The 12,505-nt window shown below is 35.0% G+C and overlaps 1 protein-coding gene across 1 annotated transcript in view; it reads right to left on the bottom strand.

The window, feature by feature from the left end:
• The window catches only part of LOC111507747 (serine protease 7), a 28,094-nt gene that overhangs the window by 6,300 nt on the left and 9,289 nt on the right, over positions 1-12,505 (bottom strand). The window contains exons 3-4 of the mRNA XM_074182522.1: positions 11,038-11,200; positions 4,461-4,666 (exon numbers count right to left, since the gene is read on the bottom strand). Of these exons, the coding sequence (XP_074038623.1) occupies positions 4,461-4,666; positions 11,038-11,200 (369 nt within the window). The remainder of the gene's footprint in view (positions 1-4,460; positions 4,667-11,037; positions 11,201-12,505) is intronic.

Below are 12,505 nucleotides of genomic sequence, written 5' to 3'. Positions count from 1 at the left end.
GGACACTTTTTCAAGCTTTCTCCCTTATGCGACCTTCTCCTTACCTTTACCCTCCTCCCTCCATATTGAGAGCTTAGGTCTAAACGATAATGAGCATGCGCCAAGTTCACATATTTACAAATGCCATTAACCCGAGATGTTTCAAAACAATTATTTCAAATTTGCACCAATAATTAAAAAAAAAAAAAATGTAAGTGTTGAAATTTGTTTGTTTATATGGAATTTTTTTAGTAGTAAAATAATAAATGAACAATAATTGTGGTTATGTTAACAAGAGCATAAAGGGAACACTTTTCGTAGGTATCGTCTTATATAGTTACTAGTTATTTGGTTTAGTTCTTAGGTATTGCTGCATAAGACCGCTGTAAGTAACAGAGTGGTGGGTTAGATTATAACATGGGAGTTTTAATTATATAGATATGCAAAAAAAGTGACAATCGCCACTTCAATTTCCATGTTCTGTCTGAAAACAGGAAGGCAGTTTTTCGATGCGTTGTGTCGTTAAACGTGTACATGTCGGTTTTTTCACTGATTCAAATGTAGTGTGTGTATGATTTACTGAAGTGAACTACAAAACTGATTATTTTGTGCAACAAAACTATACGTACTTGGAACTCGAAGGACTAAGAAAATAAAAAGACACTTACACTCCGTCATCATAAGTTTGATAATCAAGTTATTCACACACAATTGACAAAGATACCGCTTTGGATAATTGACTAGCTCAAATCAGGATTCAACGTTTGAAAAGGATATGATATCTCCTCATCACGACAGGCTGGTTCGAAAGTAGCTGTATGACAGTTATCCAAACCGGTGGATAGGCAAATGGTCTCTTAAAAATACTCCACAGATCATCTGATATCAGCAGTATTAAATCTTGTCCTGTTCAAAAGTTGAGAAGAAAGAACTGTTCACGTCCACACTGTATACATTCCCTCATCTATTATTTGACGGTGAAAAATATTATATTTTAGATAATATATACATTTATGAATTGCGAATAAGTTGTCTATAACTGAATCGTGTACTTATTATGTTATTTGTTAATCATTAAAAATGAGTTTAAGATGAAAGAATATGATAAAAGTTGTTGTAAAGATATAGGTTTCCTATTTTCTTCTCAGTAACGAAATTGCCAGGAATAAACAGGTGACCAAGCGGTATTATAATTAACATCAGTTATTCATCAGTCACTGATGACGTTAACGTTTAACGAAACACGTTAAATTTATTATGAAAATTCTAGAACTATTATTATGAATAGTGTTATCAATTTTCATCAAGTAAAGGGTCAGAATATTCATAATTTCATTTATCAGCTCAAGATTACATATTCTATTCCTACATAGGTAAATCTCGCTTTTATATTGTCAACATTATATAATATAATAAACTCATGTAATGATTTGATTCGAAATGAAGTTTATTATTTTCTTCTTAAAGCAGGTGAATAAACCGTAAATAGTAGAGCTAGTAAAAATGTTTCTTGATACTAATTCATTTTTAATTTTTTTATTCATCGACTCAATGAGTCATTTTTGCAAAGTTGAACCCAACAACATTTGTTCGAGCACCAACAATATATTATCTTTACCGAGTCACAACTTCTTAAAATTATTAGGTCAGCCATCTTGTTTTCCACCATTTTGAAGTTTTACCTTCGAACATCGTTTGCCATCTTTAGAAATCCGACATATTGGATTTAGAGTGCCTTTTAAATTTTTCGTATTCTTTTCTGCAAACCCTTTTATTTGATACTCGTATCATGTGGTGCATGAAAAACCTAGATCATCATAATCTAATTCGCAATCTTGGAGGCTTCGCCATATCAGAGTGACATGTCTTCTCAGCAAACCCTTTTATTTGATACCCATGCAATGGGAGTGCATTAAAAATACTAGTCCGTCATCTTGGATGATCCGCCATATTGAATTTTGAGTGACGTCATGTTGTTTTTATTTGATACATATTTATCTGATACCCAAATGATTGGGTTGCATGTTGGACGGTTCGCCATATCGGATGTAGAATGGCATCACTTGGACTTAGATGTCCAAGTATTGCCATATTGAAGATTTCAACTAGAAACCCATTACTTTCTCGTTTTGAAACTTTGCACACTATTTTTCCATGTACTAGAGTATACTAGAGATACTATACTTCTTCTGGGAATTTTTTGATATTTTTTTAAAAGTGTCTTTTTGAAAACCAAATCTACTCTTTTCAAATATGGTAAATACGGAAGCGCAGAAGGGCCACATATTTTTATTATTTGTTTCTTGGAAATTACGACTTTCAATCTCGAAATTTCGACTTTTATCTCGAAATTTCGACTTTAATCTCGAAATTTCGACTTTAAACTCGAAATTTCGACTTTAAACTCAAAATTTCGACTTTAATCTCGAAATTTCGACTTTAAACTCGAAATTTCGACTTTAATCTCGAAATTTCGACTTTAAACTCGAAATTTCGACTTTAATCTCGAAATTTCGACTTTAAACTCGAAATTTCGACTTTAATCTCGAAATTTCGACTTTAATCTCGAAATTTCGACTTTAATCTCAAAATTTCGACTTTAAACTCGTAATTCCGAAATTACGACTTCAAACTCGAAATGTCGACTTTTTTTTCTGTATTGCGATGGTGAACCACCCAATAAATTTCACTAGTTCGGACTTCCATTGTCTACTATATAAAATGATTTGAAATCCCTGAAACAAGTAAAAAAGAATAATTAAAAAAGAATAGTTGAAAATAACAATTATATTAAGCAACAATAAACCTGAAATGAAATGATAGTGAAATAACCTACAAGTAAAAATATAATTATTGAATAAATAAAAATTAAAGGAATGAAAAAAGAAAATAATAAAAAATAAAAATTGTAGAGATTCCAAGTCACGTTAGTTTACGACGTTTCGATTGTTGGTATCTACAATCGTCTTCGGGTGATGACTGGACTGATTCCTCCGAGAGATGACTATTTTATAGGTCGTTGAAATGACCAACTCCCGCCAAAACGGTCATCTCTCACGGAATCAGTGAAGCGGAAAATGGAAAGTAGAAAAAGTGAAAGTATTTCAACGACCTATAAAATAGTCATCTCTCGGAGGAATCAGCCCAGTCATCACCCAAAGACGATTGTAGATACCAACAATCGAAACGTCGTGAACTAACGTGACTTGGAATCTCTACACTTTTTTATTTTTTATTATTTCCTTTTTTCATTCCTTTAATTTTTATTTATTCAATTATTATATTTTTACTTGTAGGTTATTTCACTATCATTTCATTTCAGGTTTATTGTTGCTTAATATAATTGTTATTTTCAACTATTCTTTTTTAATTATTCTTTTTTACTTGTTTCAGGGATTTCAAATCATTTTATATAGTAGACAATGGAAGTCCGAACTAGTGAAATTTATTGGGTGGTTCACCATCGCAATACAGAAAAAAAAGTCGACATTTCGAGTTTGAAGTCGTAATTTCGGAATTACGAGTTTAAAGTCGAAATTTCGGGATTAAAGTCGAAATTTCGAGATTAAAGTCGAAATTTCGAGATTAAAGTCGAAATTTAGAGTTTAAAGTCGAAATTTCGAGATTAAAGTCGAAATTTCGAGTTTAAAGTCGAAATTTCGAGATTAAAGTCGAAATTTCGAGTTTAAAGTCGAAATTTCGAGTTTAAAGTCGAAATTTCGAGATTAAAGTCGAAATTTCGAGATAAAAGTCGAAATTTCGAGATTGAAAGTCGTAATTTCCAAGAAACAAATAATAAAAATATGTGGCCCTTCTGCGCTTCCGTAGGTAAAAAACTTTTACTTGAAATTTCCTGTGTTTCATATCATAGAAAAAAATAATACCTCTCCCAAGAATTTAGGTACCTGAATTTGCTATGTAGTAGAGTCTGCAGAGGAATTTCAATTGTTTTCAGAAACTTTGAATAGCTATAAATATAAAACGGGTTGACATAAAAAATCAAAACTTTTTATATTTTTCAGACTACATAAAATGTTCGCCTGTGTCTGTTTCGTCCTAATCTGATATGATGATGTTCAGTGTGTGGATTTGACATGGAATGACCCTGACATTAACCAAAAACTAAGTTTTTTGGAGAACTCTCAAACCAATTTAGCATCTTCAGGAGATGACCAAAACTAACGAAGCTCAGTTTTAGTCATCTTCTGATGATGTTATTCTAGTCAGCGGAACGGGTGTCGTGAGCAGTGCTCTAGATCTAGTATAATAATAATAATCATCTTTATTGTTTCCCAGCTGTAGTTACATACAAATATTTACATAAATTACAGAGCTAGTGGTTGATATAACAAAAGGCGAAGTTCAACTCAGCACAAGTGCTACTGAGTTGTTCTTCTGTGGGAAGGTTTTCTCAATGAATTTATTTTGGATTGGAATTTTTAAGAAAAAATTGGTAAAAAAATATGAAGTTTCTAACTTACTTGGGGTTGCCAAACATATTGGTGAGATTCGTCGCTCAAATCGAACAGGATTGCTTAATTCAAGCAAGGCAATATCATGTGCTCGATTGCCAGGGCTGAAATCTGGATGGATTATAATTCTATTGATGCTAAGGTTCATTGAGGACACATCCGCAAAGCATCTGTCGAATAATCCTACAGTCACTTTCAAATCTGAGGGAGTGTACCTGAAAAATTGAAAGTAAGGTAGGAATGTCCGGCCCTGGGATCCGATGCAAAGCATGTCAACCTAAATGAATGGCCTAGCTTTTTGAATATTGATCCGCTCATTTCGTAGATGCCTCTTGAATTTTATCAATCGTTAAAGTTTCACAGTAAAATTCAGGGTATAAATTTGAAAAGAAAAGGATTCACCACAAATATTCTAATCGTTTCATAAAATACATTCAGGTGCATAAAAAACTGCCACCTTGAAATATCAACAAATTTCGATCTTGAATTACCTAATTTTTTATTTTCATCCCGATTTTGATCCTTTCTTTGATAAATGTGAGGAAAACTATCCCCGACTGTTTCACATCAAACATATTTCTATCACATATAGTCAGTGGGCATACTTCAAGACTGGCTATAATCAAATCATCTAAAGGAACAATTTGTTCAGGCCAGTCTCAACTCCCTACACTGTAGGTTGATGGACTGACACCTATCAGAAAACAGCTACTCCCCTGGCTAATACCACGAACCGCATATCCGAAATTTGCCCAATTTCTCGTATAAGGAAAAAACTTCACATATAGTCAGTGGCTATGTGTTCCAATAATTGAAAATCTATCGCGACAGTTGTATCCCCAACAGTATATGCAGGAATAACTTCTGAAGAACCCTGCACTGACACCTGCCGGATACAATCCAACGTCCTTCGTGGTATTAGCCAGGGGAGTAGTTGTTTTCTGATAGGTGTAAGTCCATTAATCTACAGTGTAGGGAGTTGAGACTGGCCTGAACAAATTGTTCCTTTAGTTTTCAAGTATGCCCACTGACTATATGTTGTTTTTTTCCTTATACGAGGAACTGGGCAAATTTTGGATATACGGTTGGTTACCTCGTTCACAGGCAGATATGGGCGATGCCAAATCTGTTGTTTGTTATCCGCTTCAGCCTAGTTCGAGGAATGATACTCTGCAGGAATTAGAATTTCAATTATCGAAAATCATCGACTTTATGTTGATGATATAACACTACCTTGCACTGACGAGTGGCCAAACAGCCCGAAACCGGTCTGCAAGTGTGTTCCACTAATTGAAAATCTATCGCGACAGTTGTATCGCCAACAGCATATGCAGAAATCACTTCAGTGAAGAATCCTGCAGTAACACCTGTCGGATATAATCCAACGTCCTTCGTGGTATTAGCCAGGGGAGTAGTTGTTTTCTGATAGGTGTCAGTCCATTAACCTACAGTGTAGGGAGTTGAGACTGGCCTGAACAAATTGTTCCTTTAGATGCTTATATTTCTTTCATTTAGGTTTGAGACACCCTGTGATGAAATACAGCTTCTGTATGATACTCAAAAGCATCCTGTATGGAATTGTGGTTCACTTCTAATACAGAATTCATTGCAAATTAATGAATTGATGAATGAATCATTGCGTATTCTTTATTTTATACAACAATTGTGGAATAATTAACAATAAAACGATAACATGAGTAGCGAACGCTTGAAAAAGAAAACAATATTTTTTTTAAATTTGGTGTTGCTTCCTCTAGCTTGGACAACGGCTTTCATTCTCCGAGTCATTTCACGATTTAGCGTTCCAATATACTGCTGAGCCATGTTATTCCACTCCCCTATGAGCACAATACGATGTTCATTTTTGTTCGTAGGTGATTTTTCGCGACACCTCACAGATAGTCCCAGGCATGTTAAACTAACACAACAGGTGATGACAAGGGGCTGTTTGATTCCTCGATCACTCTTTCCTCCAACACGTTCTTAACAATGGATGCAGCTTTGTCTTGCTTTGCGAAGGGAAGACATCTCGGAGGTTGGCGTATGGTCTTGGCATCGCCAGTAACGATGCGATGTTGAACTAAAGCTGTTCGACCATTGATTTTGCCCTTTGCAAACATATCTTTCTCTTCCTCGACGAATCGGGTGGGTGGCCTTGCATAGTTCTTCGAACAGATGGCTCCATGTCTTCTTGAGTTCCTTTGCGGGTTTTTGAGCACGCTGTTGAGGGACTTCTTTTTCGATTTGATTTTTACGATCGGTTCGCAGATTCCTATTACTTTCCCTTTCTTGAGAGTCACCCTGTTATTATTAGGGTTGATAATTCTTACTGGAATGGTTGGATTATACCATTCACGAGGGATCTGGTCACGATAATTCCTGATTCAAAGCAGTTGGATGGCTCTATCATTGCTATACCCAAGCCGCCATGCCCAGCAATTCCCGCTTGAATAATTTTCTCGGTGTTGGGAGAGATTCTGGAATCTTTCAGCATAACCGCCTTGACACTATCATAAGGCTGAGAGGGCACATTGGGCAAAATATCCTCATTTCCAATCTTCAACAGTTTGTTCCTTATGTCTACCAAGGATCCGTTGGGGGACATGGTGTATAGTCCCAGAATGAATTCGTCGACGATGTTGGCCAGTAATACCTTAGTTTCTATTTCGCAATTTCCAAGCTTCAGTCTCACTTCAGCTTCTTCATAGACTGTCAATCTATCCCAGTGACTGTTTCCAGGAGAGTTACTACTGATAATTTCTTCAAACTGCTTCTATTGGAAATGTCGGCTCTCATTACTGACCTCATTGCTCCAGTATCGATGGTGAAAAGGCACCTATGATTATTCAGAAATCCGTCGAGAACTAAGCTGTTACTGTTGCGTCCAATCATGGAAATCGAATACCTGGAGGCTTGGGATGCAGCAGCCAATGTACCCTCTGTACAATGGCTGAATTTGGTTTTCCGAACCCCGACGCTCTAGTTCAGGTGATCCCAAACGCCAGTCTCTTCTTTCGTTGGATATTGAAAGAGATCGACAGTCCCGCCTTAAATGTCCTTCTCTGCCACAGTTATAACATTTTGGCTGTACTCTTGCCTTGGGTGCAGTTCCATTCATCAAATATTTCTTAGAGAGTTCCTACCATGAGTCGATCTGTTCCTTCGTCTTCCTTTTCATTGATGGTCCTCACAAGAACTTTTCGTTGTTGTCGCGAAGCATTTTTAGCAGATTCAAATTCTAGGGCATAAATGATGGCTTCATTCAATATTTTATGACGTGCTATCTTGTTGCAACTTCGTGTCACGAACCCCCTCGATGAAACTATGGACACTAATCCGGTGAGTGAAGTTATCCGGTGCTTCTGGGTAGGCGAGTCTTACTAACCTTTCAATCTCATTTCCAAACTCTTGCAAACTTTCTGATGGACCTTGAGTTCTCACCTTCAGTTGAGTTCGGTAGACTTGTTGGGGTACTCACTACCATATCTTACCTCCAAAGCTGATATGATTGCTTTATATTCCTTCTGCCTATTCACTGAAATATTTCGCAGAATTTCGAAGGCCTTTTTCGTAGTGCCAGTATAAGAGCTGTTGCTTTCTTCTCATTTTTCCACCCATTATTTTTTGCAGCGGCCTCAAATTGTTTGCGATAAATTGACCATGAGGATTCGTCGTCGAAAGTTGAAGTTTTAATAAAACTGCTAGAAGGGGAAGATGTCGTTTCCGATTTGCATTTTTCCACAGTAATCCTTTTGGGTATTTCTTTCCGAAGTTCCCGGAAAATCTCTTCAAACTTTTTGTCGACTCCTTCAAGTTTCCTTTCGACTCCTTCAAGCTCCTCTTCAAATTTCCTTTCAACCCCTTCAAGCTTCTCATCGACTACTTTTTCCAATTCCGTTGTTTTTCGAAATAATTTTCCGAATTCTTCCTGAATATACTCCTGTACCTCTCCTTTATTCACTTGGGAAGATTAAAATCTTCCAATAATGGAGGTACATCTGATTGTATTTTTCCTGCTTTCCTTGAATACCTTGTAGTATTTCACGATCTTCACGATTTCGGCGTAATTGTTCTTTCTTTCTTTTGCGTTCATCTTTCTCTCTTTTGCGTTCATCTTCCTTTCTTTTGCGTTTCTCATTCTCCGCCACGCTCGTTTGCAAAGCCTCAAACATTTTCTTAAGCTTTTCTATGTCGTCGTAATCGACACTCCTTGTTTTCACCATAAAACAGTAAAATTTCAGTAAATTATTTCACTTTCGACACCAAATGTTATGTTTTTTCCCGTGGGTTGACCAATAATTGACTACACTGAATAATCAAACTTAACTTCATTGCACTTTAAATATAACAAACACTTCAACTGAAACTTCAACTATTATTTAAATGTCTATTGCCTTACTGGATCACTTTGCTTACCGTACTGTAACTTCCACTTGACTATGTCGATATGCTTGAGGCTAGCGTTTATATATCGTAATCGAATGCAGTAGAAATTTCGCCATCGAAATCGGTAGCACTATTCTCGCTGCTTCTAGAGCGGCACGGTACATCGTATACTCGCGCACTCTTAGCTACGTCACGATTGGTTTATGACTACCAGTGGCGATCGGCGTTATTTTCTTTAGGACATGATTCACAACAATAGTTTTGAGTGTCGTTCAAAAGGGTGTATTGAACCAGGATGAAAGAAACATAATTTTGTTTTCTCTTGTATAGTTTGCATAAAATGAACCATAAAAAATTTATTCGATGTGAATGAATTTGAAATAAATTTACCCAAATTCATTGAAAATAAATCGTATCAGGCTAAAAATAAAAAAGTTATTCAAGATCAAAATTTGTTAAAATTTTAAGATGGCAGTTGTAAGGCACGTGAGTGTATAAAAAACAAATGCACATCAATGTTATTGTCGAGAGATATTCTAGTCACACTTTATTGTGAGATTTTCACCGAACAGTTTACAAATTGCAACACTAATTTCACTACACAATAGATTCCTCAGAGGTGTCCATATTATTTGGATGGGCCAATTCCATGACATATCAAGACATATCTCAAGAGAGTTTTCGATTCATTTGCATCATCCCTCTGACGGTGTGGATTTGAACTCTCAAGTCTTAAATAGAAAGGAAGGTCGAGTGATATCTTATTTTAATGGTCGTTCGATAACCACTTCAAATATACTTACTCTTTACTAGGCCATTCTGTTTAATAATTATAGCTATCGATAGTATAAGCAGCAAGTATCATTATCAATTATACTGAATTTCGTGGCCTTGTTTTGTAGACAAAATGATTTAATGACCTAAAACAATGATCAAGATTGAACCTCAAAATGAGGCATCACTCGACGTCATTAGGCATAAATGTAAAGACTGACCTCTGGACCTATTTGATGCTTGGTATCCTCTCTGTTAGAGGAGTTAATATAGATGAAGTGAAAACTCACTTAAAATATAATTTTTTTTAATAAGCTAAAATTTTGAGGGTGCATCCTTTTCAGACTGACACCCTATCTACCTTATTTGAAATAAAATTTTTGTATTGACTGGTAGTTGTTGATTGGTAAACTATTCTCTCATAGACAATTTGATTTGAACTGATTTGAAAACATTTGAGTAGCCTCAAGTTTTTCAATGTCACTCTGTTTGATACCTTTTTTGAACCATGATGTTCCGTAAAATCGCATTGGAAAATTACACACATAATTAAAATTTGTCTGCTCTGATGTGATACGTATTGAATGACAAGCAAGTTGAGTTATTGAAACCACAAAAGAAACCACTAATGATGAGTTCATTTTATACGACCTTCAGAAAACATTGTGCCAGTAAAGCTCCAAAACGTAGGGAAAAATTACTGATGAAAAGAAGAAAATACCTATAAACTCATAAAATATATGATTTTTGTCGATAACACATTGTTAATAACTTTTCGAAAAAAATACTGAGCTGCTGAAAATACTTCCAGAAGAGTATCTGTTTTTAGATTATTGTTCAAACAAAAATTATTATTATGAACCCCTTTTGATGAAAATGGTTAGGTGAGATAAGATACTTTTGCAACCTTTGGGTAACAGAAAAAAAGTTATACGATTTCTTCTTCAAAAACCTTCAATTTTCGATAAAGAAATCACAAAAATGAAACAGATACACTTACCATTTTATGAACTATCTGGAGGTAATATTGCCTTTCTAACCATTTATAAAAAAAACACTCACTATAATAATTTCAATTTTAATAATAATTTGAGAAAGATCAACTCTGGCGCAGGCTAGTTGTGATGAGGTTCTGTAATTTTCGAATACATTTTCGGCAAGTGTTATCAAAAATGAAAGCACCAGGATAATGTTATCCTGATTTATTTATTTTGGGTTTAACCACAGCAGCTAAAAAGATCCTCCGAACCCTCCTTGTTTGAAAAAAGTTAACGTGTCTTTCTAATTCTTTCACATTTCCTGAAGATATTAATGGTTGAAAGTTTCCAGCTTGACACCCAGTATTTCTATGTCTATGAAAACTGACACAAAGAATTGAAACTAATTCGATGATCTAATATTGAAAATATTCTTCAAATTGACTCACCCTATGACAGTATTTGCAGAGGTTAGTAAATGCTTGTCATTGATAAGTGTAGCAGGAAAAGACAGGTTCCCTGGTAGCTGCACCAGAGACGCCCAAGGAAATTCATGTCCTCTTAAATATTCACCGCCCACTAGACGTGCCTCTCTGTTGGGAATACCACATCCTGCATGGAAAGGAAAAAGGCATAATTTTGTTGATGGAATATTTAGGGAATTGAAAAATTCAGCGTCTGTAATTCAAACAAGAATAGTATTGTGCCTATTCATCTTTTAGGGTGGAGGTAGGGCATTTTTTCTGAATTATTTTTGTCGGTGTTACGGATACGAGCTCCTCTCTTCTCTTATGAAGACATGCTGCAACTATTTTTTCTACAACTGTGCGCTGATTTGTATAAATGTTTAAAAATGTATACAAAAAAGAAATTTCAGTTATCAGTCGTAGATTCGATTAAGGTGATTTGAGAGTAATTATTTTGATTTTCATTAAGACGTTATAATGTAATTTATATAATTATAAATTTTGTGTGTCAGTCAATCAATAGGTACCCACTTATACAATACTAGTTGTTCCTCGCTATTTTACCCGTGTTACCGTGGGAACCAACTCTGTGTTATTCCAGGTCATGATCTATCTATATACCAACTTACATTTGAAACCGTGAGCTGTTTAGGCTTGAAAAAGTAGGTTACAAACGTAAATACATACATCATATGCATGCATCCTCACAAACTTTACGCCTTTATAATATTAGTAGGAGTAGGATTAGTAGGATTACCAATGTATTTCATTCTAATCCTTTCAGTTTTGAAGTGATAACTTCAAATGGGAGAGTAAACCGCTTTGTAACGTAACGCATAAGTATGTTTGGCTTCCCTCACTATATCGTCATAGTAACACGTCAAACTATTGGAGCTAAGTCTACTAATGAGAACAGAGTTATTATTACTTATATATGGTGTTCATTCAGGAAATGATGGAAGAAGTATTTTTTGCGATTTTTCTACCCTTTTGACGAGCTAAGGTGCCTTTCAAAAAAAAATTTTCAACTATACAATAATGAGTTTACACATTTGATTATATTTTAGAGAACATAAGAAGAAATCTGGAACCTGTTATTTTTGGAAATCGTGTAATTACGCCTGAAAAACTGTTTTTAACGCTGAAATGATTCAGTGAATGAAAGTAAACTGTCTTTCTCTCTTTCTCTCTCGTTAATTTTGTGTATGAACATTATTAGTATCATTATTTAATCCTACAAAAGTAACAATTGGCTTATGGTAGCTATAATATATGTACATACACAAAATAGTTGATAAATTACATTATCATATTAATATATATAAAATTTTAAGTAATAACCTTAGCATTTCTCAAGTTGACTAATTTCAATATTATATAGTTCAACTTAGATCTTTTTTGCTGATGCTATTCAGTATTGTATAAGTGGGTACTATTGATTGACTGACAC

Source organism: Leptinotarsa decemlineata, unplaced genomic scaffold (assembly GCF_025532065.1).
Source record: "Leptinotarsa decemlineata unplaced genomic scaffold, Ldec_3_MD MMD2_tig00026328_RagTag_RagTag, whole genome shotgun sequence".
NCBI lineage: Eukaryota > Metazoa > Arthropoda > Insecta > Coleoptera > Chrysomelidae > Leptinotarsa > Leptinotarsa decemlineata.
This window is presented reverse-complemented; position numbering and strand designations above follow the sequence as displayed.